This window comes from Heptranchias perlo, chromosome 12 (assembly GCF_035084215.1).
Source record: "Heptranchias perlo isolate sHepPer1 chromosome 12, sHepPer1.hap1, whole genome shotgun sequence".
Taxonomy (NCBI): Eukaryota; Metazoa; Chordata; class Chondrichthyes; order Hexanchiformes; family Hexanchidae; genus Heptranchias; species Heptranchias perlo.
This window is the reverse complement of record NC_090336.1, coordinates 52,987,418-53,014,723: the sequence shown is the minus strand read 5'-3', so window position 1 is coordinate 53,014,723 and position 27,306 is coordinate 52,987,418. Positions and strand designations below refer to the sequence as shown.

The 27,306-nt window shown below is 42.2% G+C and overlaps 1 protein-coding gene across 4 annotated transcripts in view; it reads left to right on the top strand.

Annotated features, from left to right (window-relative positions):
- The window catches only part of nav2a (neuron navigator 2a), a 369,482-nt gene that overhangs the window by 237,808 nt on the left and 104,368 nt on the right, over window positions 1-27,306 (top strand). For 2 of the 4 annotated variants that reach the window (XM_067994109.1, XM_067994107.1), the window contains 3 exons: window positions 10,403-10,541; window positions 17,480-17,765; window positions 25,950-26,643. In XM_067994109.1, the coding sequence (XP_067850210.1) occupies window positions 10,403-10,541; window positions 17,480-17,765; window positions 25,950-26,643 (1,119 nt within the window). The remainder of the gene's footprint in view (window positions 1-10,402; window positions 10,542-17,479; window positions 17,766-25,949; window positions 26,644-27,306) is intronic. The other 2 variants (XM_067994108.1, XM_067994106.1) reach the window with 1 other exon arrangement.

Genomic DNA, 27,306 nt, shown 5'->3' with positions numbered 1-27,306 from the left:
TGGATGATGGTAAATCTTGACAATCAGTTTAAATTATTTTGGTCTATTAATAATGGCTGACTGTACTGGTTGTTGAAAATTTTGTTTCTTAAAAAAAACACACCGTTAAATATTCCGTAGGGCTCTCTACCATTTTTTTAAACATGTGTAACATGCAGACAGCTGAATTCTTTCAGGTCAGGCAACACATCTAATCAAACTAATAAATAACATTTTTAATAAACAATAGTAAACAGAAAAAAAGTCTGTGGAGAATTTACCACATGCATAAATTTATTGAATGCAAAGTGAAACTAAAGAGAAAAGTTAAAATGGTAGGATTTGTGCTGGATTGTCAAAGAAATAGTTTGTCTTATACTCCATCTACCTTGCTACATTACAACAGTGACCACACTTCAAAAATAATTTATTGGGACATTCTAGGGTCATGAAAGTCACTATATAAATGCTATAGCAAAGTAAAGATGTCACCAGTGCACCAGAGGCAACAGATACCAGCCAAGAGCCTGTAGGCAGCATAAACGGTATTTTTTAGCTGCAGTGAACTGAAGACAGTATAAATATGCAATGTTTATAATTGGGGTGCTTTCCACAACAGCAGGAGCTAAAGGTTTCAAACCTGTCTGTGCTCGCAAATTAAATGTTAGGAGAAAACTACACTAGTTGGAAGCAAAATATGTTCAAAATGCCAAACCAGATTGCGCTGAGTTTGGCCCAGAGAACCTAAAATCTGATGTATGTTTCTCGACCAAATTCAGCATGACCTAGTTTTTGTATTCTAAATCTACTTTGTAAACTAAAATGTGCTACAATGAAGAAAGGGTCAATACTGATCCTCCATGGGGGACAAAGAAAATCCCATTAGTTTATGTCAAGCTTTGCTGGCCTTTTGACTCTTGCCAGAAACAAGTTCTACCAGACATTGCAGCTTCTAGTTAATACGGGGATTGTCGGAATCCTTGTTTTGTTATAAATAGTCTTTGTGTGACTGACTCCCAGGATGGCGGCATCAGAAATATGAGCAGGTATGGCCTGATGTCCTGTTTTCTGATGCAGGTTTTATTGCTGTAGATACTGTTGCCAGAGCCAGCTATGCTGCAGCATGATCCATATACCCTTTTTGTCCGGAGGGTTTAATATGAGCTCAGGTTACACTCAGTGAGACAAGCTGTGAGAAAATGTAGCTGATACAATAATGCCTGGGAACAGTGCTACTGTTCCCTGCGTTTATTTTCACCTTCGATTCCTTGTTATTTTAATGGTTCCTGAGCCAAGTTAGTTTCTGTTCTTACTGAGGCCAACTTTTCAGAAGATTCCACTTTTGATTTTGTAATAATGTCACTTTCAAGTAATTTGAAGGTATTTCTGCTAAGTGTCACTAAACTGCTCTGAATTTTAAGTGACGTACTTTGGGACTTCCTGAGGAGGTGCAGGGTGCTATTGTAAATGTAATTTTGTTCATTTGTTCTTTCTTTCTCGGGAATGGTGCAATCTGCCTTGTAAAGGCTGATTTTTTTCTTGGGCACCCGTTTCTTGTTCAGACCACCAAGGAGATGTAAAACTCTTACCAGCATTTTCTGAGTTTTGACTGGAACCTTATAAAATTGACATTTTTGGGGTCTCTGATTCATGTTGGATGGTTCTTGAGATTCCCAGCTCAATTCAGGAATGTAGAGACATCTCCTCCAGAAAACATGGGTGCAAACATGATTCCACAGTAATGGGGATGGACACAGATGCCACGACACCGCCAATGATTGAATGCATATATATCCCCTTCCCAATGCCTGTGGCACTGAAGATTATGAATGTAAACCCATTTTCTAGGTTTAAAAAAAACTTCAATTTAAAATAAACGAGAGAAAGATTGGGTGCATGTTTTGATGATGCCTCCAGATGTCTCAATTAGAATGCGAAGTAATGGACCACCACCCATTCCCCCCTCCCCACTACCATTCATGTCATTGTGAATTCTCCCTGATAGTACAAGCTAATGATGGTGTACATTTTGCCTTTTTTTATCTGCGGTTAGGATGAGTTTGTCCATTGTCTTGATGAAATGGCCACCCCTCACTCTTCTAAGGGAAAAAAAATCATGATAGAAAAAGATGTAAAACTTTGTACTGTTACAGTGATTAGATTTATTTTTATGAATTGAGCAGTGAAGGAGCAACATGTGATTCAGACATACAAGATGCATTCGCAAGCAATGTTAGGTTTTAACATGCTCATCTCTGCTTGCTGTAATGTTATACAACCTTGCAGGGGATGTTTCAATTATAAATTTCTCGAAAAGACAGCCACCATAATGTATTGATTTTTGTGTTTAAAAACACAGTACTCATTTTCTGTCTGCTGTATTTTGCTTTAAGGATCCCATTGTCAAAAAGGCCTCAGACACACAAATGTGAGGGGCTTTAGAAGCACAAAAGCAAATTCAGTAGAAATCGAGCACTAGTACTGTGGATCTGCATGTAGCCAAGTAGGAACTGAATTCCCACAATAAAGAAACAATGACAGGGTTGGGCTGGGTAAGTGAGCACCTGTAATGGAAATGAGAATGCTCCAGGCTCTGTGTGTGTGTGTTATTAAAATGCTCACATGAAGGTACACTTTTAAGTTTTACATGAAGCACTTTTTAAAAAAAGGATCGTGAAATCCCCATAAAGTGGCTCAGGTGCCAACAATAAGTATCCTTCCCATTCTTTGCATTTCTAGTGCACAGAGATATGGTTCGGACACTGATTGCTGTTATATTGAACCTTTCAGTACTTTGCAAAAAAGTTGGAGTGCTATCATAATGACTGCAGGCAAATCCACTTGTATGCAAATCTGTTAGGAGTTAGTCACTGCAAGGCACCCCTTTGTTTTTAAACTACTTCTACACCTTTACTTTGCTCGTAAAGATTCCCTTTGTTCATTTCAGCCATGCTTATTGCAGGGAAATGCTAAACACTTCTCTGCAGAAAGAAGAGAAAATCCAAGAGACCAAATACCACTTCGCCCCCCCCCCCACCCGGCTACTGTGGCACGCCATGCTGGTTGCCTCAGAAGAGTGACTTATGTCCATTACAGTATTATCTATATATCTGTTACATTTTAATAAAGCCTCAACTCATATGCTCATAACTGAAACCCTTATCCATGCCTTTTTACCTCTAGACTCAACTATTTCAATGCTCTACTGGCTGGCCTCACACCTTGCACCCTCCGTAAGCTTGAGCTCATCCAAAAACTCTGCTGCCCTTATCCTAACTCACATCAAATCCCATTTACTCAACACCCCTGTGCTCATCGAACTACATTGGCTCCCAGTCTGGGAACGCTTCGGTTTTAAAATTCTCATCCTTGTTTTCAAATCCCTCAATGGCCTCGCCTCTCCCTATCTATGTTACCTACTCCAGCCCCACAACCCTCCTAGTTCTCTGCATTCCTCCAACTCTGGCCTCTTGCGAGTCCTCGATTTTCATCGCTCCACCATTGGCGGTCGTGCCCTCATCTGCCTAGGCCCTAAGCTCTGGAATCCCCTTCCTAAACCTCTCCGTCGCTCCTCCTTTAAGACGCTCCTTAAAACCTACCTCTTTGACCAAGCTTTTGATCATCTGCACTAATATCTCCTTACATGGCTCGGTGTCAAATTTTGTTTGATAATCGCTCTTGTGAAGTGCCTTGGGATGTTTTCACAACGTTAAAGGTGCTACACAAATGTGTTGTTATTGTAGTAATATAACTGAGTATTATTGACCACATGGTTTAATACTCAGCAATGTAGATTGGAAGGTCTCTGATTCGATCCTCTAGTCTTCGTTAGGTTAAGCAATCTCAGACAGGAAAGCTGGTGGGAGGTTGCAATTTGTTTCTGTGTCCCATGAGCTAGTAAATGGGGGAGCAAATCAGCAGGATTCTTGCCCCTGATCACTATCCAATGACCTCTGCTGCAAAGTGCATTTAAGTGGGCAGGAAATCTGGCTTAGCTGTAATGCTCCTCCAGATAGAATATCCTTCTGGGATCCTGACTGGGCTCGCATTTGTAAAATGGTCACACGGTCAAGGTACTGGAGGACCATTGAAACTGATACAACCGTACTCCAATATCAGTCATTGCCTTGTGGGTTGGGGGGGGCAGCGTGGAGAAGAAAGTGCAAAAATCCTTAAGTCTTCTGACGACATAATGGAGTAAGAGATGAAGAATATAGGTTCAATGACCTCTGCTTGGTTTCCAGTCCAACTTGTATGAATGGGAAGATGCCAACTGGAGGCTACTACATCTTCCTGCAAGGGAGAGGGAGAATAAGTCACCTCAGGACAGCCCCTAGCACCTCCTGGCAGTTGGCTACAGGGACACAGGGAGTAGGCTACCTGCCCACCAGCTGAGTAGTGAAGGCCAGGCACATCGATGATGGGGAATAATTTAGCAGAAGCAGAAAGCTTTTGTTTACAATTTTAACACTGCATTCATTGCTTTCCTCACAGATGGTCAAGATCAGTACTGCCTTTCCCCCACCTCTATTGTGCCTCCCTTTGCTCTTAACCTTCTAAGAAAAGTGAACAGATTATTTTCTTTAAAAAAAATCCATGAGTTCAGGGTTAAAAGTACTTAATTTTTAGAAGTCCAAAATTCCTTTACATATTACTCCTTTTAAGGGTTTCTGCTTTCAAATTTATCACGCAATAAAGAAAAACAAAATCTTTAGAGGAAGTGTGGTATGCTTCTCATGATAGTATTTCAAAGGCATTGTAACTCCATTACATCAGCCTTCTCATTTTTAGGGAATGAGATTGCTAATGTTGAGGAATGGTTCTTGATCGCTAGTTCAGTGATCAGAACATCCTAGCAGTGAATTTATTCTCTGCTATAGTGTAACCAATATGTCAGAGTAATTCATTGGATGTATAACTTGAAAGAAAGGGGAAAAAAAACTCTGAAGCTGTTTCACAACTGTGAGTAAACCATTCGGACCTATGTAGGTAGCACATGGCTTTTAAATAAATGTTTGTTTCAAAAAAATATATAAATTCATCACACCAGAGCAAGATGAGCCTTCAGTTAGTGCTGCCAGGCTTGAGTTAGACACGTCACAATGCCGTAAGTTAGTGTACAAATGTTTATGAAGCTTTAAACAAAAGCAAAATAGTGCAGATGCTGGAAATCTGAAATAAAAACAGGAAATGCTGGAAAACACTCAGCAGGCCAGGCAGCAGAGCGAGAAACCTATTTTTTTCTTTGAGTGAACATTTCAGGTCGATGCCCTTTTTATCAGAACTGGGAGATGTTGGGGATGGACAGCCTTTAAGCAAGTACAGAGGCAGAGAAAAGAGCGAGAGGCAAGAAAAGAACAAAAGGGAAAGGTCTGTGACAGGGTGGAGGGCAGGAGTGATTAAATGACAATGTGAGGTGATAAAGAGACAAGTATAGAAACAAAAGAAGGGTCCAGAGGAGGTGTAAATAGCAGAGGGGAAGGGATGAATGGAAAATCTGGCAAAGGGGAGGCTCCCGTGGCTCAGGAATGTAATGGACGAAAGGCGGGTAGACCCTGGGGGTGCGGACCACCCTGCCGGCTGTGTACCAATAGGGGATTCCCATCCCAAGTACCTGCCCACACCTCCTCCACTCCCAGTGGCTCTCGTGCAACCATCCTCCAGTACCAGCACCTGCTGTCGGAGAGAAAATGGGCGGTGGTTAAGGTCTAAAGTTGTTAAACTCACTGTTGAGGTCGGAAGGCTGTTAGAAAGATGAGGTGCTGTTCTACGAGCTTGCGTTGAGCTTCATAGGATCAGTGTAAGAGGCTGAGGACAGAGAGGTCAGAGTGGAAGTGCTCTTTTCCTGACGCCCCCCCCCCCACTTTCCTCCTGGCTCTGCACTTGCTTCAAAGCTATTCACCTCTAACATCTTCCAGTTCTGATGAAAGGTCATCGACGTGAAACGTTAAATTTGTTTCTCTCTCCACAGATGCTGTGTGTTTCCAGCATTTTCTGTTCTTATTTCAGTTTATGAAGCCCGATGTTTCCTCACAGCATTTATGTAGAAATGGTTCTGTTTCAGCTTTCAGTGCTTTGGAATCCATCCCATTTAGATTTCACAGCACAGTTCCTCACAAGTGTTTTTACATGTTTGAGAGCTGCACTCCTAATTGTGAATAACCTGCGGTTCATTCCCTGTATTTGAATACTGATCAGGATAACCATTAAGTGAGTTCCTAAAGTCCCTCCTGTGTTAAAATGGCATTGTGAACTGCAGGATCCAATCAGATGAAATGCTGTTAGGTCCACCTTACTTCAGTAAAAATACCTCTGACGATGTCTTGGAAACACTTCCTTGGTGGCCTCTCCTCTCCCTATCTCTGTAACCTCCTCCAACCCTACAACCCCCAGAGAATTCTGCATCCCTCCAATTCTGGCCTCATTTGCCTCCCTGACTTTCTTTGCCCCACCATTGGCGGGCATGCCTTCAGCTGTCTAGGCCCTAAGCTCTTGAATTCCCTCCCTAATCCTCTCCGCCTCTCTTTCCACCTCTAAGACGTTCTTTAAAACCTTCCTCTTTGACCAAGTTTTTAGCTTCCTGTCCTGATATCTCCTTCTTTGGGTGATAGTCAATTTTTTTTGTCTGTTTGCGCTCCTGTGAAGCAACTTGGGACATTTTACTATGTAATGGGGCTATACAAATGCAAGTTGTTGCTGCGTACCTTTTAATTCTAGGGATTCCTCATGAGTCTGAATTCCGCAGTTTGCAAGTGGTGTAGTGTATCCAAATGGCCTATGGCTTGTCACCACCAGCACCCCCACCCCCTACAAATTGCTCAATGATGGGGCTATATGGAGACTGGTAGTATGAACAGGTGAGAACAGTGCACAGAGATGGAAAAAAGCCCAAAAAGACACAATAATACAAAATTATGAGGGGCACAGATAGGATGGATACTAAGGAGCTTTTTCCCTTCGTTGAGGGTTCTATAACAAGGGGACATAGATTCAAGGTAAAAGGCGGGAGGTTTAGAGGGGATTTGAGAAAGAACTTTTTCACCCAGAGGGTGGTTGGAGTCTGGAACTCACTGTCTGAAAGGGTTGTGGAGGCAGGAACCCTCACAACATTCAAGAAGCATTTGGATGAGCACTTGAAATGCCATAGCATACAAGGCTACGGACCAAATGCTGGAATATGGGATTAGAGTAGACAGGGCTGATGGCCGGCGCGGACACGATGGGCCGAAGGGCCTCTATCCGTGCTGTATAACTCTATGACTCTATGACTCTATGACCTGACTTTAATTTTCTGGCCATGACCGTACCCAATTGGCCAACAATGCAAACACCCAATGCTCAGCCCACCTGCAGCCAGAAAAGATTGTGACTTGTGCCCCTCGATGCAGTTGTTTACATGTGCAGACGCAGGAGGAAAATATACCGCCTGCCGAGGGTCTCTGCTGCCAGAGGCACTCGGGTGGTCCTATTTATAAAGAAAGAAGCACCTTTCCTTTCAGGACATCCCAAAGTGCTTTACAGCCAATTAAATACTTTTGAAGTGTCGTCACTCTTATAATGTGGGAAACACGGACAGATCCTACAAGCAGTAATGAGATAATGAGCAGATAATCTGTTTTAATTCACGGTTGAGGGATAAATAATGGCCAGGACAGCAGGAGAACTCCTCTGCTCTCCTTCCAATAGTGTCATGGGATCTTTCACGTCCACCTGAGAGGGCAGACGGGGCCTCGGTTTAACGTCTCATCCGAAAAACGGCACCTCCAATAATGCAGCACTCCCTCAGTACTGCACTGGGAGTGTCAGCTTAGATGTTGTGCTCAACTCTGTGGAGGCGAGAGTGCTACCCACTGAGCCACGGCTGACACCACTAGTGTGGTCCAATCTGTATTATAGCAATGAGGTGGCCCCAGGTGGCAGGGCTGTAAGTGCAATGTTAAATGCTCATTTTTGAGGTCGGCTTAGCGAAGAGAAAAATTGAGGATCTGCAGCAGCTACACATTACCATCACCCAGGTTGCAGCAGTCGGCTACTGCGGAAGGTTTTGGCAGACACAACTGTTAACTGACCCTTAAATAAATTAAGCTGTTCTTAAAGCTGAGGAATTAGAACCTTTTCAAATTACTGTGTCATTTGATTTGGATAAATACTTGAAGGGAAAAAAAATTACAGGGCTATGGGGAAAGAGTGGGGGAATGGGACTAACTGGATTTCTCTTACAAAGAGCCAGCACAGGCAAGATGGGCCGAATGGCCACCTCCTGTGCTGTACCTACTATGATACTTTGACATGATGACACTGAAAAACTAGCCCTTTCCACAATAGATCAAGATTCAGATGGATATTGAAACACTAGTTTATAAGTGGTTTTGTGTGCAAATGGAATAGAATGGGAAATGTTAATTTACTAAATAATTAATAGCTTTTTATAGGTCACCTTGCTGGACATAGAATCATACAGCACAGAAGGAGGCCATTCAGCCCATTGTGCCTGTGTCGGCTCTTTGAAAGAGCTCTCCAATTAGATCCACTCCCCTGCTGTTTCCCCATAGCCCTACAAATATTTCCTTCTCAAGTATTTATCCAATTCCCTTTGAAAGTTACCATTGAATCTGCTTCCACCACCCTTTCAGGGAGTGCATTCCAGATCATAACAACTCGTTGCGTAAAAACAAATTCTCTTTGTCCCCTCTCCGGTTCTTTTGCGAATTATCTTTGTCCATTTATCTTAAATTGTATATCCTTTGTACAATTCAGTTGATTATTTCTTATTGTTTGTTTGTTTGTCTCACTTTTTGCAAACATTGATCGGTGATGAACATGTGTGGAATTTTGCACAGTCCTTGCCCCATTTAAACTGGAATATAAACAATTTTCAAATCATTCAAACAATGAATTCAGCTACAGGTTGTTCATATTTGTGGTTCTTCCTTTATACTTAAAATATATATCCTATGTACAGCCACACTTGCAAGATCCTCAAGTGGACTGCAGGACAAAAGGTGAAAAATCTATATATGGGGAGTGCCTATGGACTACTTGATCAATTATTTTAATATTATTTTTGCTCAGTCATTCCAAAATAAAATGCACAGCCAATGTGGGCATTCATATTAATTGTGGTCTGAAATTACAGCTTTTTGGAGCAACCTTTTTAGTTATTAAAAAGTGGGTGGATCCCCTCATTAGTATCCAGTTGTTCTGCTGATACGTGACTTTGTGAAACTCTTGGGTCCTTATTTCACCCCGTTGGTTGCAGGTGCAAAACTGGGCATAAAAGTCAGTCAGCTAATACCGACTGTGGTAACTGAAGGTTTCCTGTTTAAAAACCACGGCCTCTGGAGATGTGCCCAGAGGCAAGCAGTAGATGTCAATATAAAACACTATTGCTCTGATTTATTTTTTGTCTTTTGGAAACTTAACAAAAGCTTGTTGAACTTCTATAACATTCTTCAGCTGATTGTCACTGTAATTGAAACACCTGAGTTAACTGGTGCCAATGTCTCACACCTGTAACTGCAAGTAAAGATTCAGGATTTTCCTTGGATTGAAGTGGGTGAGTGGAACTGATGTGTGAGTTCAGCTTAAGCCGTGTGGTTAACAACTTCTTTAGGAATCTTCAACGGCATTTAGATTATTAAATGCATTTCTTAATAAGAGAAATGGTTTTAGCCAAATGTTTTTTTTCTCAGATCTCAAAAGCATAATTCACAACACAGATAGTCGCCTTGTAACAATCGACTGAGAGGCCTTTTCGGAGACTGTCTCTCTGATTTCCTCCCACCCCATCCTTGGTGGTGACTGGTCACTTGAGCTCATCTTCACACAGTGGCATGGTTGACAGCAGGACTCAAGGAAGCAAATCTACATCTCACCACTCCATGGCACTGCATATTAGTGTACCAATGCCCCACGTCATTGAGCAATCAATAGCTTGAAATAAACTGTACAAGTGATTTCTCAAAATTCTGCCTGGTGCCCCAATTCTCGTTGGAGAGCTGCTTGTTTTAAGTCTCAGGAGTTGAAGTAATTATTCAGAATGTGCAGACGTTGCACAGAGCTGTGTTCTGCTGTTCATTAACATAGGTTAGACCCCTTCCTTGGAATAAATTGACTTCAGAAACCAACAAATATGTTACACCATGAGAAATACTTTGCATAAACGGTTTACTTGTGTTTCAAAACTTAATGACGGCATAAATAGTTTTTGCAAAGGAGGTACGGAGCTAATTGGCAGGATCTCTGCACAGCCTCGTGTGCTCTTAGCTTTGTTCACATCCCATCGCGTCTGAGCCACCCACTGTGGAAACCAGGCTCCTTGTAAAATGATGTTTGAAGACAATGGCTGAGAGATGCCTGATTTCTTTGAAACTGGTTACAGAACATGTGGTCCTAAATGGCGTGTGTTTCTTTCTTTCTTCAGCTGGGATGACAGCAGCTCTGTCAGCAGTGGGATTAGCGACACAATAGACAACCTCAGCACCGACGATATCAACACGAGTTCTTCCATCAGCTCGTATGCCAACACACCAGCCACCTCTCGCAAAAATCCCGATAACCAGGTAAACTGTCATTCAAGAATGGTGGACCAGTAAATGGTAATGCCACCCCTACAGACTTCAGGGCTTGTGTCTTTTCGCATTCATACAAGTGAACAGTAGATTTCATGGTACTGCTCGGTGAAAGCAAAGTGCAAATTCCTGACACAGATGTCCAAGTAATGACCCCTTTTGCTTGTCACACGTTCATTCATTTATTCTTTGAAGAATTATTTTAAACACAATGAGAAGAGTATATTTCTTTCAATTATTTTAAAAGTCCTCCCTTTATCATATTTTGTTCCTTGGCCAAGAACTCAGGAAACTCTTGTCCCTCTTGAACAGATCTTATGGAAGTCTAAGTAATAAAAAGATGAGACATATAATCTTAAGGAAGTACTCTGCCGTTTGTTAGTCACACCTTTGTAATAATAAATGATTGCTGAATGTGATTTTATACATATGGTATCAGCAAAGCTGAGTTACCTTATTTACTTCATACCTACCCATAGAAACTTTCCTTGAGGTGTTACTTGTTTCTGTATACTACATTTTTACAATTCCCCTTCAAAAAATACTCCATTTAATTCACAGCGCTCCCCTTGTAATGAGTATAACAGGTTTCTGAGAGCAATAGTGTGAAAATGATCACAGAATGGTGATAGCACAGAAGGAGGCCATTCGGCCCATTGAGCCCGTGCCGGATCTTTATAAGAGCAATGCAGTAAGTCCCATTCCCCCGCTCTTCCCCTGATAGAATTATAGAATGATGAAGGAATGCTGTTTGATGTCTTTATGAAAACATTAGCAACTAATGGAGACCATTTGAGCTGAATTTAATGAGATTGGAAGGAAATAAATATTGAAAATTCCATTAGATGTATTTCAGTCTGGTGATCAACATCTCTTAGTATTTCATGAAGAGTAAGGCTCCCTTTATCACAAATGAATAGTACTTGAATTGAAGCATACTTTGGAAAATTCTGCTGTGTTTACTTTTATACCACACCATCTTAGATCAAGAAAGCATCACAAAACCTCTAAAAAGATAAATAAACGTATCACTATTTGTCACTCATTGTCAAACTGCCTTTGTCCTATCTAAATCAAGAGGAGTGACCTCATCCCTCATCCATTCCTGGTGCTGTTGCACTTCCACCGAGGGCACATGATTTTCCATCAGTACCTTTGCCAAATACACTCAATTCTTATAAAGGGCAGTCAATCATCACTGTCCCTTCCAGAAGACTACAAAGTGTACTTGCTCCTTATTTTCCACAAAAGAATACTGTAAACCCAAAAGATGAATATTTTTCTTTACAAAGTGCTCATTTTATTTCATCTTATAATGAAAGGATACATGAATTGTCCTTTGTCCCCTCAAAGCATCCTTTACATCTTGTGCAAACAAAATTGATTACAAATTTACAGAATACTTCTTTCCTCACTGCCCTTAGATCTACACTGGAGGGGTAATTAGCATTGTAATTTCACCATCATAAGTTAGAATTTGCAAGAGATATTTGAAATAAAATAGGATCCTCTTTTAAACGAACTCTAAACTTCTCCCCAAAGTGTCGTCTTTTTTCGTTTGAACCTGTCGACTCAAGCTGTGTTTTGGGTGTGGGGGGATATTCTGGTTCAGAAAAAATATCCATTCGGTTGGGGTTTAGTGGGGGCACAGAGGTCAGAGTGAAGAAAGAGACCATGACCTTGAGAATTGTGTGTTGAGCATTTTTGCACATTCATTCATTCGCCTCTGAAGCAAAGACAGTGATGAGTTCAGTTTGTTGGTCTGCATGTTCTGTTGAAACTGCAGAAATGACCCCCCAAATGAACTGCATGGGTTGCCCACTATTTTCACTGTGGCATGTCATATCTTTAAATGCACTGTGACAATGCCATTACACATTGTGATTGGAACAGTTTCAGATTTGGGTTCGGTTTGGTTTCCTTTGTCATTGACTAAGACTGAAACATATGAAACTGTTGATTCTAGTAATATTAAGTCATCTTGTCATTACACAGTTCATTCTGGAAAGATTGAGAACAGTATAACTGTCCCAAATTACAAAATCCACTTCTGGTCCAACCAGGTTGGAGCTGGCACAGTTCTGGATTGTGGGCACTGAAATCCAATGTGTAACAACTGTGCAAATTGGTCACAATATTCCATTGCTTGTTATCCACCCTCCTCCCCCCCTGCTTCCCACCCTCACTTCTAATTTCCTCTACTCCTTGTGTGCTTAGGCATGGTCCCATTGGCTCTGGCTACTTTCTGTGACCTCGTACAAGTGGTCAGTCTTCATGTCTGAGCCCTGAGGGTGTGCCTTCGGGCTGTTCAGCTGTGGGAGAAAGGCATTGCAGTCTGGTCCATTCCTGTTCTCACCTGATGTTCACACACTGCATTTTCCAGCAGGAACTTAGCACCAATCCCACTTTCTTCCTATGCAAGGAACACAGTGGCCACTTGTTACCTTCCTTTGCAGCTACCCGGCTAACTCCGCATGAATCTACCTACAGTCCTGCTCTTAATGGATTAGTTTCACGTGGGCATTGTCTTTACCAGCTGAGCCATCTCGGAAGCCCGGAGTGGTCACGTTTCAACTAGTGAACTCTCCAAAATGACCAGGTGCTTATGGGCTTGTTAGCACCCTGTTCCTTGCTATCTGGCCTTGTACTGTCTCTGGAGTTCACTCACGTTCATATTTCTGCTGCTTATATATTGGAGTTCACATTGGAGAGACTCGATGAATACAAATTACAGTTTGATTATGGACATGCTCCATGAAGTTCAACCTGATGTGCATGTATTTGATATGACAACATAAAAACGCAACTGTGTTCATGCTCATTGGACATATTGCATGACGATACTGTGTTGAAACCTGGACACTGTGGAGTTGTCCTTTAAGGTATAAAAGCAAATTCAAGTCAAGTCCTGAGAGGTATGTTCTTATATAACTTCATAATATCACCATTACAATATTTTCTTGTTGCAATTATGCATAGGGTAGGATTCTACAAATCGGATTCTCATAGGGAGCCTGGGCTTGAAACAATTTTTTTCCCTCTGGAGCTGTAATGTCAACGTTTTGTTTTGGATGTTGCACTTGGAAGATCAGGTGCACATTTACACATACTTTTATTAAAGGAAACACAGCTGGATAAGGTGAAGTAATGAACAGTGTTTGGGAAGAAATGTTTGCTATGAATGGCAGCTACTTGTTTAGCAGATAGGAATTTCGGAAAGGATTATTAGTTATACAACATTCCTCTGAACAGGTATGAAGGAATTCATTGATGTGGTCAACTAGAAACCAGTTTGTAACAAATGAACTCTGCTCTTTTAACTAAAACAGAATAAAATTGTCATTGTACTTTGAAACTTGGTTTATGGAAACAAGTCAGCTTCAGTCTTTTTGGCTTTTAACATGCTATCCATTTGAGTTCTCATAGCAATTGGAATAAGTATTTATAGCTAATTACACTTGCTCTTACTGGTATTACATTTCAGAGATCATGTAGACTGTCATTATACTAGGTCTCCATTACTCATGCACTCTAACACAATGGATAATTATGATGTGGCAGTTTTATCTTATTTAATGTTTGCCTATGGGAAGCAGGTGACAATACCACCCATGTTGCTGGTCATGTTGAAATTATTGAAAACATCCATCGTAATTGATAATTGCTTTGAACTATAGAAACTTTAATTTGGAGCCCAACTTTGCTTGCTGTCTAATAATGGCCTGAACAAGTATTTTTAAATTATTTGTTAAAGAAAACTTTCAGAGAATTCCTGTGTTATTCTTTGAAATAGTTTATTTGCACTTCTATCCCACACAGAATATATACTATTCCTTACCCTTCAATTAGACAATGTGTGGTATCCCCATCAGTTAAAACCTTGTTTAATGCTCATCAGCCTGCCCTCAATTACAGTCCACTTCTCTCAATTCAGTCATTTAATTAAAATTATCTGAAAATTTATTTTTTTGCACGAAATTCTCACTCTGCTGTTAATGACATTACTTGTTTCACATTATTGGATAATTTACATAGCATCACATTGAATTACATAGAAATTACAGCACAGAAACAGGCCACACGGCCCAATTGGTTTATGCCAGTGTTTACGTATCACACGAGCCTCCTTCCACCCTACTTCATCTCACCCTATCAGCAAAACCTTCTATTCCTCTCTCCCTAATGCACTTATCTAGCTCCCCCTTAATGCATCTATGTTATTCGCAGTAGTAAGTGCCACATTCTAACCACTCTCAATCCCACTGGAGCCAGGTCAGGGAGATTGGGACACTGGTTAAAGTGTAGGTACAGTGCTTCACATCATGTACTGAACAAGTGAGTGGGTTAAGCCGCTGGCAGGATAAAGAAGTTTCCCCTAAATTCCTTATTGAATTTATTAGTGATTATCTTGTATTCATGGCCCCTAGTTTTGGATTCCCCTACAAGCAGAAACGTTTTCTCTGTGTCTAATTCTTTTTGTGCAAAAAAACGACTTTGAATAATCAGTAGACTGTAAAAAAAAACGTTGATACAATTTAAATCTGCTAAATTATTTCAAAACAAGATATGTGCCACAGTATACAGATTCAGAAAAAAATAGTTTTTTTTTACAGCAAAGATAAAAAATCTCTGAAGAAACCATTTTAGAAAAATATAGCAAGAGCAAAATACTGCAGGAAATCTGAAATAAAAACAGAAAATGCTAGAAATACTCAACAGGCTGGTAGAAACAAAAGATGGGTCCAGTGGAGCTAGATGGTGTTAAATGGTAACAGCAAAACCATTACCTGCATCTGCTGTCCGAAAAAATGGGATCTAAACCCGCCTTTTGTTTCTTTACTTATCCCATTAACACCCCCTTTGCCTTGCACCATCATCCCTTTTGTCATTTAATCACTCCTGCCCTCCACCCTATCAGAGACATTCCCTTTTGTTCTTTCTTCCCCTCCCCTTTCCCTGGCTCTGTACTTGCTTTTATAAACTGTTAAATCTTTACTTCTTCCAGTCCTGATGAAAGGTCATCGATCTGAAATGTTAACTCTGTGTCTGATGCTGCCTGACCTGCTGAGTATTTCCAGCATTTTTATTTTAGAAACATATAGGTTTTGTAATCCAAATTACATCAGTATTAAAGAACTCTGAGAATGAAAAGCTTTCCTATTTAAAGGAAAGTAATAAATGTTTTCAAAGATAAAAATGGTGAAGTAGCAACTACAGGCATTGTAAGTATAAATGTAAGGAGTCTTACAACACCAGGTTATAGTCCAACAGCTTTATTTGAAATCACAAGCTTTCGGAGCTTTGCTCCTCCTCACCTGATGAATTGTAAACAATTTTACAACACCAAGTTTTAGTCCAGCAATTTTATTTTAAATTCACAAGCTTTCGGAGGCTTCCTCCTTCGTCAGGTGAACGATGTGAAAATCATTTCACATCGTTCACCTGACGAAGGAGGAAGCCTCCGAAAGCTTGTGAATTTAAAATAAAATTGCTGGACTATAACTTGGTGTTGTAAAATTGTTTACAATTGTCAACCCCAGTCCATCACCGGCATCTCCACATCATGACTACCATCGTCACCTGATGAAGGAGGAAAGCTCCGAAAGCTTGTGATTTCAAATAAAGCTGTTGGACTATAACCTGGTGTTGTAAGACTCCGTACATTTGTCCACCCCAGTCCATCACCGGCATCTCCACATCATTGTATGTATACTTTAGGTATCAACACATACTTCAGGCTGCAGTTTGCACTAAATAATAGGCATAACTATGTTCTTTTGAGTTACTTGCTGCAGTTCTCAATTAGAATTTTATAGTGAAATGCTAACACCATTAATGAAAATGGGTAAACTTTAATTTCCGTTGTTAGTCTTTGACGTTAAAACATAGAGGAAGGCTAAGTTAGCCAAGCCCAGCTGGGATGGCATTGGGGGTTCAGCTTTCTGGACCAATTGCCCAGGGATTCTGCACATGACCACTATCCAGTCACATATAGTTTCCGGGTGAATGCAGTTTGGGCTCTGCTGGGATGATCTTCAAGGTCAAATAGCTCACTGACACTCTGCAAGCTTGCACATCGAGAGTGGATGCTTGGACAAGGTAGCGGAGCGTGCCTCAGCAGTAGTTGCTACTTTTTAGGGAGGAATGATAAGGGTGTGTTGGGAGTGAAGGTGAAACAACTTGGTATAGTTGTGTCCAGTATTACTTCATATTTTAGAGTCATAAAGTGAAACAACGGGGAGACACAAAGCTATGAATTTATATTAAAAAAACCAAAAAATTGTAGTATCAGATGAAGTTTCTATATATTCAGCACACTGAAGATGCAAGCTAACACTTTCCTGTGATTAGCAGTGGTTACTGCAGTGGGAGGGTTTATGGCGCAGTTTGACAGTCTAAGCTATTATCAATTGTGATGGCACCATAGTGCCAGAATCTTTTAATTAACAACATTTTGGAGTGTTTAAATGATGTGGAAGATTGAGTTTCTATGTGAAAATTACAGTGCTTGAGGCACCCAAACTAAACTTGCATAGGGAAGAAATCTTTGTCTGTGTATTTTAGATAAGTGGTAGATTTTTTATATGTTCTCACAAAGCGTGTTTGTGCAGGGGAAGCTATGGCATAGACATGCTTCAATACATGTATGGGAGTGAAAGTAGGGAGTGAAAGCTCTACCTCATGAAAGAAAAAAACTGTCCACGTATTTCACAGCTCCCTTGTTCCACATCCTGTTTATTCCACAGGTGAAAATTTATGAACCACTTTTGATTGTGTTTAAACAACTAGAGGATGAAGGCAATTAAATGGCTTTATAGAGTTAGGAAGCTGATGTTAACACCAATGTTTTAAATCCATATGGGTTATATTGTCCACACTTGTGGTCCGCACTTATGTTATTTGAAAGTAATGGGTTGTTGCTTGTCCAGCTTCAGACAGATGCAGAGAAGCATTCAGAAAGAAACTCCACTTGGCCTGGTGGAGAAGTAAAAAGATCAGACGGTGGATCAGACAGCGGAATAAAGATGGATTCTAGCTCTAAATGGAGGCGAAACCCATCGGATGTATCAGATGAGTCAGAAAAAAGCAGTTCAAACAAGAAAACCACAGTCATTTCCCAGACAGGATCCTGGCGTCGAGGGATGACGGCACAGGTTGGCATCACTACACCGAGGGCTAAAACATCTGCAAACACACTTAAAGCGCATGGAGCAGGTAAGGAGAAGTAACCATCTGATTTTCCAAAAAATGTTAAAAGTGACCTCTTATGTCAACGTGCATGAGGCATTTAAAGACTGCCATTAGCATTGGTTATGTGATGTTGGATTTCAGAATGCTATGTCTACATCTCCTTTTGAAGTGACTCACCAAGCTGATATCGAATGAGTCCCTCCCTAGCTCAGTTTTCAAAAGTTCTAAAACCTGAATCATTTCCTCGACAAGAAGACTATACTCAGTGATTTCGTTGCAAACGTACAAAAGCAAGATTTCATCTATAGGGGACTGAATGGGGAAGAGAAGAGAATACTGCTGATTATTCTGTTAAATTGTCTAGTAGAGTGTTTTTCTTAAATTACATTCACGAGAAGATAAGCCAGTTGTATTTCCTGTTTGACAGAGTATTTTTGCAATGACCATCTGCCCATTTGCTGCAGTAATTGGAGTTAATTTGTATTAGTGATCTGTGCTGTCAATCACAAAACCATTAGACCCCAAAGAAAGTGAAGCGGTGTCAAAGTAAGTTTCAGATCTCAGCTGAAGAGGGGTTTGACTTTGGGAGCAGACTTTCACTGATTTGGGACTGGTTTATTAATAGTCTAGTTGTATCTTGGAACAATTGGCAATTTCAGGTTTTTCCGTAGTTAACTCCCATGCCTTGGTGTGCTACCTGACACGGGATAGAGGAAATACTGGCAGTAGAACTTAAAAATACAAGACATACATCACCACGGAGAACGTAAATACATTTCAATGATTTATTACTTTATTGCTCAGACTGCTCTCCAAGAGGACACAAGAGCTGTCCATATGGGAAAAGACTCGATATTGTGCCCAAAATCCCATCATTTTCTTAGAGAACATTTCACACAGAAAATATATGCAGGATGTAAAAATTGTGCAGAATTCTGAATATGGATCTGATATATTCTGTTCTTGATTTATGCTTTGATTAGTGCCAATGTAGAGTAAATGTAGAGCAAAAGCTACAGACACGGAGCTCCAGTCACTGCTTTCTCTCCTCTCACCTTTAACCTTTTCCCCATGGCTGACCTCTTACAGAATCTCATTGCTGATAAGTTCATGGAACCAAACCACAGGTTCAAACTTGTCTGAACACGGTCGGATTCAACTGGCTGGATCCAATCCAATCTGATCTGTTCTTAGTTCAGACCTGTTTTTCCAAAAGGCAAAATAAAAACTTGGAGCTGAATCAAGTTTTCACCTTATTACTCAGCCAAGGTTAGGGAATTATCTTCTTATTTCAGAAATATATAGGATTTAAGGAGCTTTGCTCAGTTCATATCAAACCAATCTTAAGGCTTTTGATCCAGTCCTCTTGATGATGCGGATTATCAGTGAAACAATGAGGTCTCACATGAGGTTGCTTACATTGCTCCCTTTCTTGTCTGAATTTCTGCAAACAATATATTTCACATGACCAGGGATCCTCGTATAAAGTGTGCAAACATCTATTTAACGCTGTCAGTACCTTAGTATGCCCCTGGCCACACACCTGAGTTTTAACGCTCAGCTTTTCCACACTCTCTGGACCATGAACTAAGTCATCCGGTGGGACAATAATCAGCTGCTTTTGCAGTCAACATCTGTTCCAGTCGGTACTGTACAGTACTCGGGTATTTTTGCCCAACTGGAAAATGATGTCAGCAGTGAAAAAAATATTTGCGAAACTCATGCTAGGCATGAATGTAGCAAAATAGTTTTTTTTCCACAAAATTAACTAGTTGTATTGTGATTATTTCATTAGATGTCAAAAATTAGGAAGATAATGCATGGCTGAGATTGAATTAAGAACATAAGAACAGAAGGAATAGGAGCAGGAGTAGGCCATACCTCCCCTCAAGCCTGCTCCGCCATTCAATAAGATCATTGTAAGGAGTCTTACAACACCAGGTTATAGTCCAACAGCTTTGTTTAAAATCACAAGCTTTCGGAGGCTTCCTCCTTCGTCAGGTGAGTGTGGGATTCCATAAAGGTACAGCGTATATAGTCAGAGAACAATGCCTGGTGATTACAGATAATCTTTCCAACTGCCCATTATCAAGGCAATCAAAGGAGTTGAATAGTGTTCAGACAGAGAAACATTCAACTCCTTTGATTGCCTTGATAACGGGCAGTTGGAAAGATTATCTGTAATCACCAGGCATTGTTCTCTGACTATATATGCTGTACCTTTATGGAATCCCACACTCACCTGACGAAGGAGGAAGCCTCTGAAAGCTTGTGATTTTAAATAAAGCTGTTGGACTATAAACTGGTGTTGTAAGACCCTTTACATTTGTCCACCCCAGTCCATCACCGGCATCTCCACATCAATAAGATCATGGCTGATCTTCGACCTCAGCTCCACTTTCCCGCCCGATCCCCATATCCCTTGATTCCACTAGAGTCCAAAAATCTATCTATCTCAGCCTTGAATATACTCAGCATCCACAGCCCTCTGGGGTAGAGAATTCCAAAGATTCACAACCCTCTGAATGAAGAAATTCTTCCTCATCACAGTCTGAAATGGCTGACCCTTTATCCTGAGACTATGGCCCCTGGTTCTACGCCCTCCAGTCAGGGAAAACAGCCTCTCAGCATCTATGCTCTCAGGCCCTCTCAGAATCTTATATGCTTCAATGAGATCACCTCTCATTCTTATAAACCCCAGAGAATATAGGCCCATTCTACTCAATCTCTCCTCATGGGACAACCCCCTCATCCCAGGAATCCATCCAGTGAACCTTTGTTACGCTGCCTCTAAGGCAAGTATATCCTTCCTTAGATAAGGAGACCAAAACTGTTCATAGTACTCCAGGTGTGGTCTCACCAAAGCCCTGTACAATTATGGTAAGTCTTCCTTACTCTTGTACTCCAACCCCCTTGCAATAAAGGCCAACATGTCATTTGCTTTCCTAACTGCTTGCTGTAACTGCACGCTAACTTTCCGTGTTTCTTGTACAAGGACAACCAGATCTCTCTGAACACCAACATTGAATAGTTTCTCACCATTTAAAAAATATTCTGTTTTTCTATTCTTCCTACCAAAGTGAATAACCTCACATTTCCCCACATTATACTCCATCTGCTACCTTTTTTGCCCACTCACTTAACCTGTCTATATCCCTTTGCAGACTCTTTGGGCTCGATTTTCGGACCCCCGAGCGGATGCGTTCGTGGCGGGGGGAGAGGGGGCTGCGAAAATCAGGGATTCCCAGGGCGAGTCTGGAGCCCGGCTCCAACCCACCCACTTCCGGGTTCCCCAGTGACGTGCTAACATGCGTGCGCAGCCCCCGCATTTTTTTTAATTCGTTCATGGGATGTGGGTGTCGCTGGCAAGGCCGGCATTTATTGCCCATCCCTAATTGCCCTTGAGAAGGTGGTGGTGAGCCGCCTTCTTGAACCACTGCAGTCCGTGTGGTGACGGTTCTCCCACAGTGCTGTTAAGAAGGGAGTTCCAGGATTTTGACCCAGCGACGATGAAGGAACGGCGATATATTTCCAAGTTGGGATGGTGTGTGACTTGGAGGGGAACGTGCAGATGGTGTTGTTCCCATGTGCCTGCTGGTCTTGTCCTTCTAGGTGGTAGAGGTCGCGGGCTTGGCGAGTTGCTGCAGTGCATCCTGTGGATGGTACACACTGCATGTGGGATTCCTGCCGGCAATTAAAGCCGGCGGGGTGCCATTTGATGTAATTAACCAGGTACTTCAGGTCGTTTACAGACCTGATTGATCTGATATTTTAGGAAGGGTGGGATTTTCAGATCAACTGGGACTGTTTCCCGTACTGGGGGAAACTCTCCCAGTTGAAATGGACGTGTTGCAGCCATCAGCCTGTGGCAGCTGCAAAGGTCCATTTGACAGGTGGTGGGGGGAGACCCTCACTCATTGCAGGAGGCCACTCTGTCACTTGGGACAAAGTTTGGCCTCCACCACCCTCCTCCTAACAATAAAATTCACCAACTTGCACACTTACCCCGGTGTCCAGACACATTTACCTACCTTGCGGACCCCCTCAAATGTACATCTTCTGGATGGGGGCCACCGTAGCTGCAATCATGACCTCCTCGGAAGACGAACAGCATCACCAGCCTCACCGGCCACGCCGTCCACCTCCGACACGTGGAGCTCCACAACACAGTGCTGTGACACATCCACCTGCACAGCAGGAGGGAGGGCAGCCACAGAGAGAGATGCGTCGCAGAAGGCACTACCCTCGCCACAGGGTCGACAGACCGAGGCTCAGCTTCCTGGACCTCTCTGAGCAGCAGTGCATACGGAGGCTCAGAGTCACTCGACATGTAGTCGTGGACATCTGCAGCCTCCTTCATGCCGAGCTGCTCCCGGTTGGCCTGAGCAACATTTTCGTACCTGTCGCTGTCAAAGTTACGACTGCCCTCAACAACTTCTCCTCCGCATCCTTCCAGGGTGCCACCGGGGACATCGCCGACGTCTCTCAGTCGTCTGCACAAAAGAGCTCTGCAAATACACCTACACCACTCTGCAGTGACACAATGGGTTCATCAGTTGTGGGTCTTCATAGTGATCCTCAGGAAAGGGCATTATTGCACAAACCAGACTAGATTCGCAAAGACATGGCAGTAGTGGTGCCAATATAATATGTCATGTGAGTTGATCAGAAATTAAATATAAGTAAAAACCATGACAAACCCTCAAACACCCTTGTGCATCCCCTTCATGCTTACGTCATGTTTGCCTTACGCTTCCTACTACACATACGTGATGCATGCCCTGTGGCTGCAGCACAGGTCGTGGCAGGTTGAGTGAGGCTGACAGTGAAAGAGATGCACGAGAGGGTGAGTATGAGATAGAGCCATGAGATTGTATGAGGATTGGGTTGAGTGGTAGTGGTGGGATGAGTACTGGCGAGGTGAGTAAGTGCAGGTAAGATGAGGATGAGCTTTGAGTGGGTGTGAGGAGTGATGTGATAGAGTCGTGTTGGCAGTGCAGAAGGAGATGTGGGGTGGGGGCGGTGATGTGGCAGATGGAGTGTAGGGGAATGAGTAAGTGTACTCACTTCGGCTGACCTATTTAGGTCATTGAAGCATCTCCTGCACTGTATGCAGATGCGCGATATGCCGGTGGTGCAGGTGACCTCCTCTGCCACCTCGAGCCAGGCCTTCGTGGTGGCAGAGGCAGGCCACTTCCTCCTGCCCGCCAGGGGGAAGATCTCTGTCCTCCCCCTCCTCCTCACCCCATCCAATAAGAGCTGGAGTGAGGCATCATTAAACCTGGGAGCAGCCTTCCCCCTGGGCTGCTCCATGCTGTAATTTTTCCTATTTCCTGCAGCATCAGTCTGTGGAGGACTGCCCCTTTTAATAGGGCTCCTCCAGCTGACAGACTATGCTGCGCATGCACAGTCCGCCCGCTGTGCAGCTTTCCAACGCGAAACCCGGAAGCACAGGTAAGTGGCTGCAATTAGCCTGCGATTGCGTGCGGAGCACCCCGATTTCACTGGGCACGTTACCCACGCGCCCAGTCGATCCCCGCTCTGAACCTGCCGCCCTCCTAATATCGGGCCCTTTGTGTCCTCCTCACAGCTTACTTTCCCATCTAGCTTTGTGTCGTCAGCAAACTTGGATTCATTACACATACATTAATTAATCATTACATACACCTAGGCTCGATTTTCCTCTCATTTCATACTCGATAGATGGGAGATCTAGCCCATAACATATCACAATTTTCTTGAATTCTCAGAATAAACTTCTTATTCCATGTTCTCACCCCATCATGTAATGTTGCTCCTTCCAAATATATGAATTTCTCACTTCAATTCTACTTGCCTTTTTTCCTTTACCCTCTCGGTGTCATTTTAATCATCTTAACATCGATTTTACTTTTTTTGGAATTAATATAATCCACCTACAACAACAACCTAACCTGATCTTCATTTCTAATTGTTTTAATTTTAAAATATTTAACTTTTTTTTCTTCCTCCTCCTACTCCCATTGTTCGCATTGTATGCGGCTTTTACTAAAGTTGGATTTTACTAAGAACGAGCTCCAAAGGTCATTTTTTTCTTAATGGAAGAGGCAAATATATTAGGCAGCTCCCAGTCTGGTGAGGCGAAGGGATAGGGAATGCATAAGAGGTCAGACTCTGAGAAGCAGTGTATTCTGGAAGGGGGGATAGATAAAAGCTGGAGTAGGTTATGGAGACAGGGTGGGATGAGACCATCAAGGGATTTCAAGATGAGGATAAGGGTTTTAAATTTAAAGTGTTGGGGGATGGGGAGCTAATGTGAGTGAGTGAGGATAAGGTTAATGGCAAGTGGGACTCAGTGTGGAACAGGATACATGCAGCTTATGCTATAATCATGTGCTCGGTTTGTTTGCGAGGAGAGCTGGATTAGTTCACAGATAGCCTCGGCCTATGCCACTGAAGGAAGGCATGCCAGGAAGTCCGAAGATGATCTAAACTCAACCTGATGGTACCCACAACTTGTGCCTCCTGACTGTGCCGAGAATCTCTCAGACCTAGGAACTTGCATGCTGTTCCTGGTCCCCTTGCCTGTTAATTATTGCGCCCAGCTCTCCCTTTCCCCAGAGCATTCTACAACTGGGTTGAGATGTAACAGGAGCCCCTGCTGCTGAGTCTTGCCGTGGGAATCCCACTGGTGCCTGTGAAGAAATAAAATGAGCACATTTTTCAGTCCTGTCACAAACGGTTTGACAGCTTAGGCACAGATAACCGGCCAGAATTTGCTGTAGCCGGTCAATGAACGGCGCCCGCCATTAGTTAGACTTGCCCTAGCTCATTTAATATCCATGAGATCATGCACTGGAAGTTGCTGGAAATGAGATATGGAAGCAGTGCGGCGCCCTCTACAGGGCATCTGGGATCTGTGTGAACAGGGCAAGCAACTGTGTATCTCCTTAACCAAACAGATTGAGGGATTGTGAAATGATTCTTAACCAAGGAGTGAAAGTTAGAACAGTGAAGTCAATGTCAAATCAGGTACAGAAACAGAAATAAAGAGAGGGAAAGAAAGATTGGATTAAGAGAGAGACAAAGATAAAGTCTAGAAAAAATCATTTAAATTTTTAAATAATCTCCAACAATAATTAAAACCTGAAGGAATGAGACTCCACACTTGCAATGGTTAATTTTTATTAAAGGTTGTTTGAGAGAGGTTGTTTGGCACTAATCAACACTTATCATGCAGTTGAAAAGGGTACTTCGTCTAAAATGGACAAGCCCTAACTTTCTATGGCGAGTTTAGTTTGTATCTACCGTGCAAATACAGGAACTTCACGCCGTTCAACGTATTTGAATGGTGAGTTGGACAGTGTGATGCAGTTTTCGCAAAGCTAATGGCAGAGCGGCGTATCTCGGACGGCAATTTCTGGATTTTCACGTTTAACTGCGCATCTACCCTCACCCGAAGTTGCTGTGCGATTTACGCATAAATAACGGTGAGCACCGTTAGCCTCACCATTATTTTGACAGCAAATTCAGGCCAATGTCACTTTTGCTTTTACCGTCACTCATCGTAAGATCACAAGATTAAGAGGGATAATGATGGTCATCTTAGCTGATCAATCCAGAAAAACCCACTTTTTTTCTGAATAATTCCAGGGTTTTTGCCTTCACTGCTGTATCCAGAAGTTCATTGTTTGTGTTGACCACTCTTTCCATCAAGAAGAAATTCCTGATTTCAGTCCAAAATTTGCCTCATTACGGTTTCAACCTGTGTCTTACAGTTTAGTTTGAAGTAATTTTCTGGATCTACTTTATCCATATACTCTATTGGCGTATATCTCTGTAAGGTTATCGTTCATTCACCTCCCTTTAACGTCACCTATCTTTTGCCTCCTTTCAAGTCTAAGAAGGCAAAGGTTCTCTGGCCTTTCTTCATACCTCAGTCCTCTGACACTATTCAAAACTAGTGAATTTATTGACAAACTTGTTAATACATTTATTTTGAAGCTTTTTTATAAAAGAAAAATGAACATATTTGCAGAAATCCAGTAAACTCTAACAGAACCACAAAAAGCTTTTTTTTGTTCTTCAATATGTATGAAACTGAAGGAAATGTCAATAATGTTAAAAAGTTGAACTTCGAGAAAACGTAGTTATCTGGATGCGATTTTTTACTAAATCCATATGACATTGGTACCGTTGTGTTAAGGTTTTATGTATACTTTTTTGTAGCAAAAACCGATGATGCTAAGGTGTCGGAAAAGGGCAGGCTGTCTCCTAAATCTACAAATGTCCATCGATCTCCTTCAGATGCAGGCCGCAGCAGTGGGGACGAAGGGAAGAAACCTCCTTCCAGTGCTTCTCGCTCAACGGGAGGAACAAACACGTTTGGATTTAAGAAACATGGAGCGTCTTCAGCAGGAATCACTATGATTACAGCAAGTGGTGCCACTATCACCAGTGGGTCTGCAACTCTCGGTAAAATCCCCAAGTCATCAGGCCTTATAGGTAGATCATCAGGTAGGAAAGCCAGTGTTGATGGCTCTCAGAGCACTGAGGAGAATTATCTTACCCTAAGTGCACGCACCAACTTGCAGTACCGCAGCCTGCCTCGGCCCAGTAAATCAAACAGCCGTGGGACTGGGAATCGGTCTAGTACTAGCAGCATAGACTCCAACATCAGCAGTAAATCGGCAGGTCTTCCCGTTTCTAAACTGAGGGAGCCATCCAAGGTAGCCTCGGGCAACACAGTGCCTACATTACCTAACCAGACTGATAAAGAGAAGGGAGTATCGTCTGACACAGAAAGCGTGACTTCATCCAGTTCTGTCAAAGCGAATCCTTCACAGATTGGATCCAACGGCTCCCAGAGTACTCGGCAGCAGGGATCCAAATATCCTGATATAGCTTCCCCCACCTTGCGCAGGCGAGTAATATTTTATTATTATAAGTTGTGAATGTAAGCAATAAGCTCTAAATGTTTTTACTTTTGCTCGTGGCACTCTGTTTCAGTAGTTGCATGTTAATAGTCAGCTTTTAATTCGCCTGTTGAGCAATTCATTGGTGCATTCACGTTGGGAACTTGTTTCAGAGCTCCAACCAAGTAGGAATTATGCAGAGATAAAAGGCCAGATTCAGAGGCCAAAATTTCCCGTTTGTCCGTGAGAGTGTGCTTGAATGTGTATGTTACTTGCTGGTGTATACCTGCGATTTTGCCTCTTATTTAGCCCGTGTGCGTATAGTGCAATCTGTGGTCAGTGTTTGTCCCAAAGGTGTGCCACACCCACTGACACTGCAAATGCACAAAACTGGAGGGAATTTCCCCCCAGCTAATTGTAGCAAAATTGTTAACATTCTTTGAGCTCATGTTCGTGATTTCATCAGAGAAGGATTCGCTATTTGGAAAGGGTGGGCATTTTATGTATTCAGCTCAATCTTGAGGGACTCAAAACTAAGTTTAGCATTTAGGTATCTTTAAAAGGATATTGTTTTTTTTCTTGAAGGGGTACTATCTTCATAGAAAGGTATTTGACAAACCAATGCTTTGGCACCATCATATGCAAGTGAAACAAATGTGAATTTCAATTCA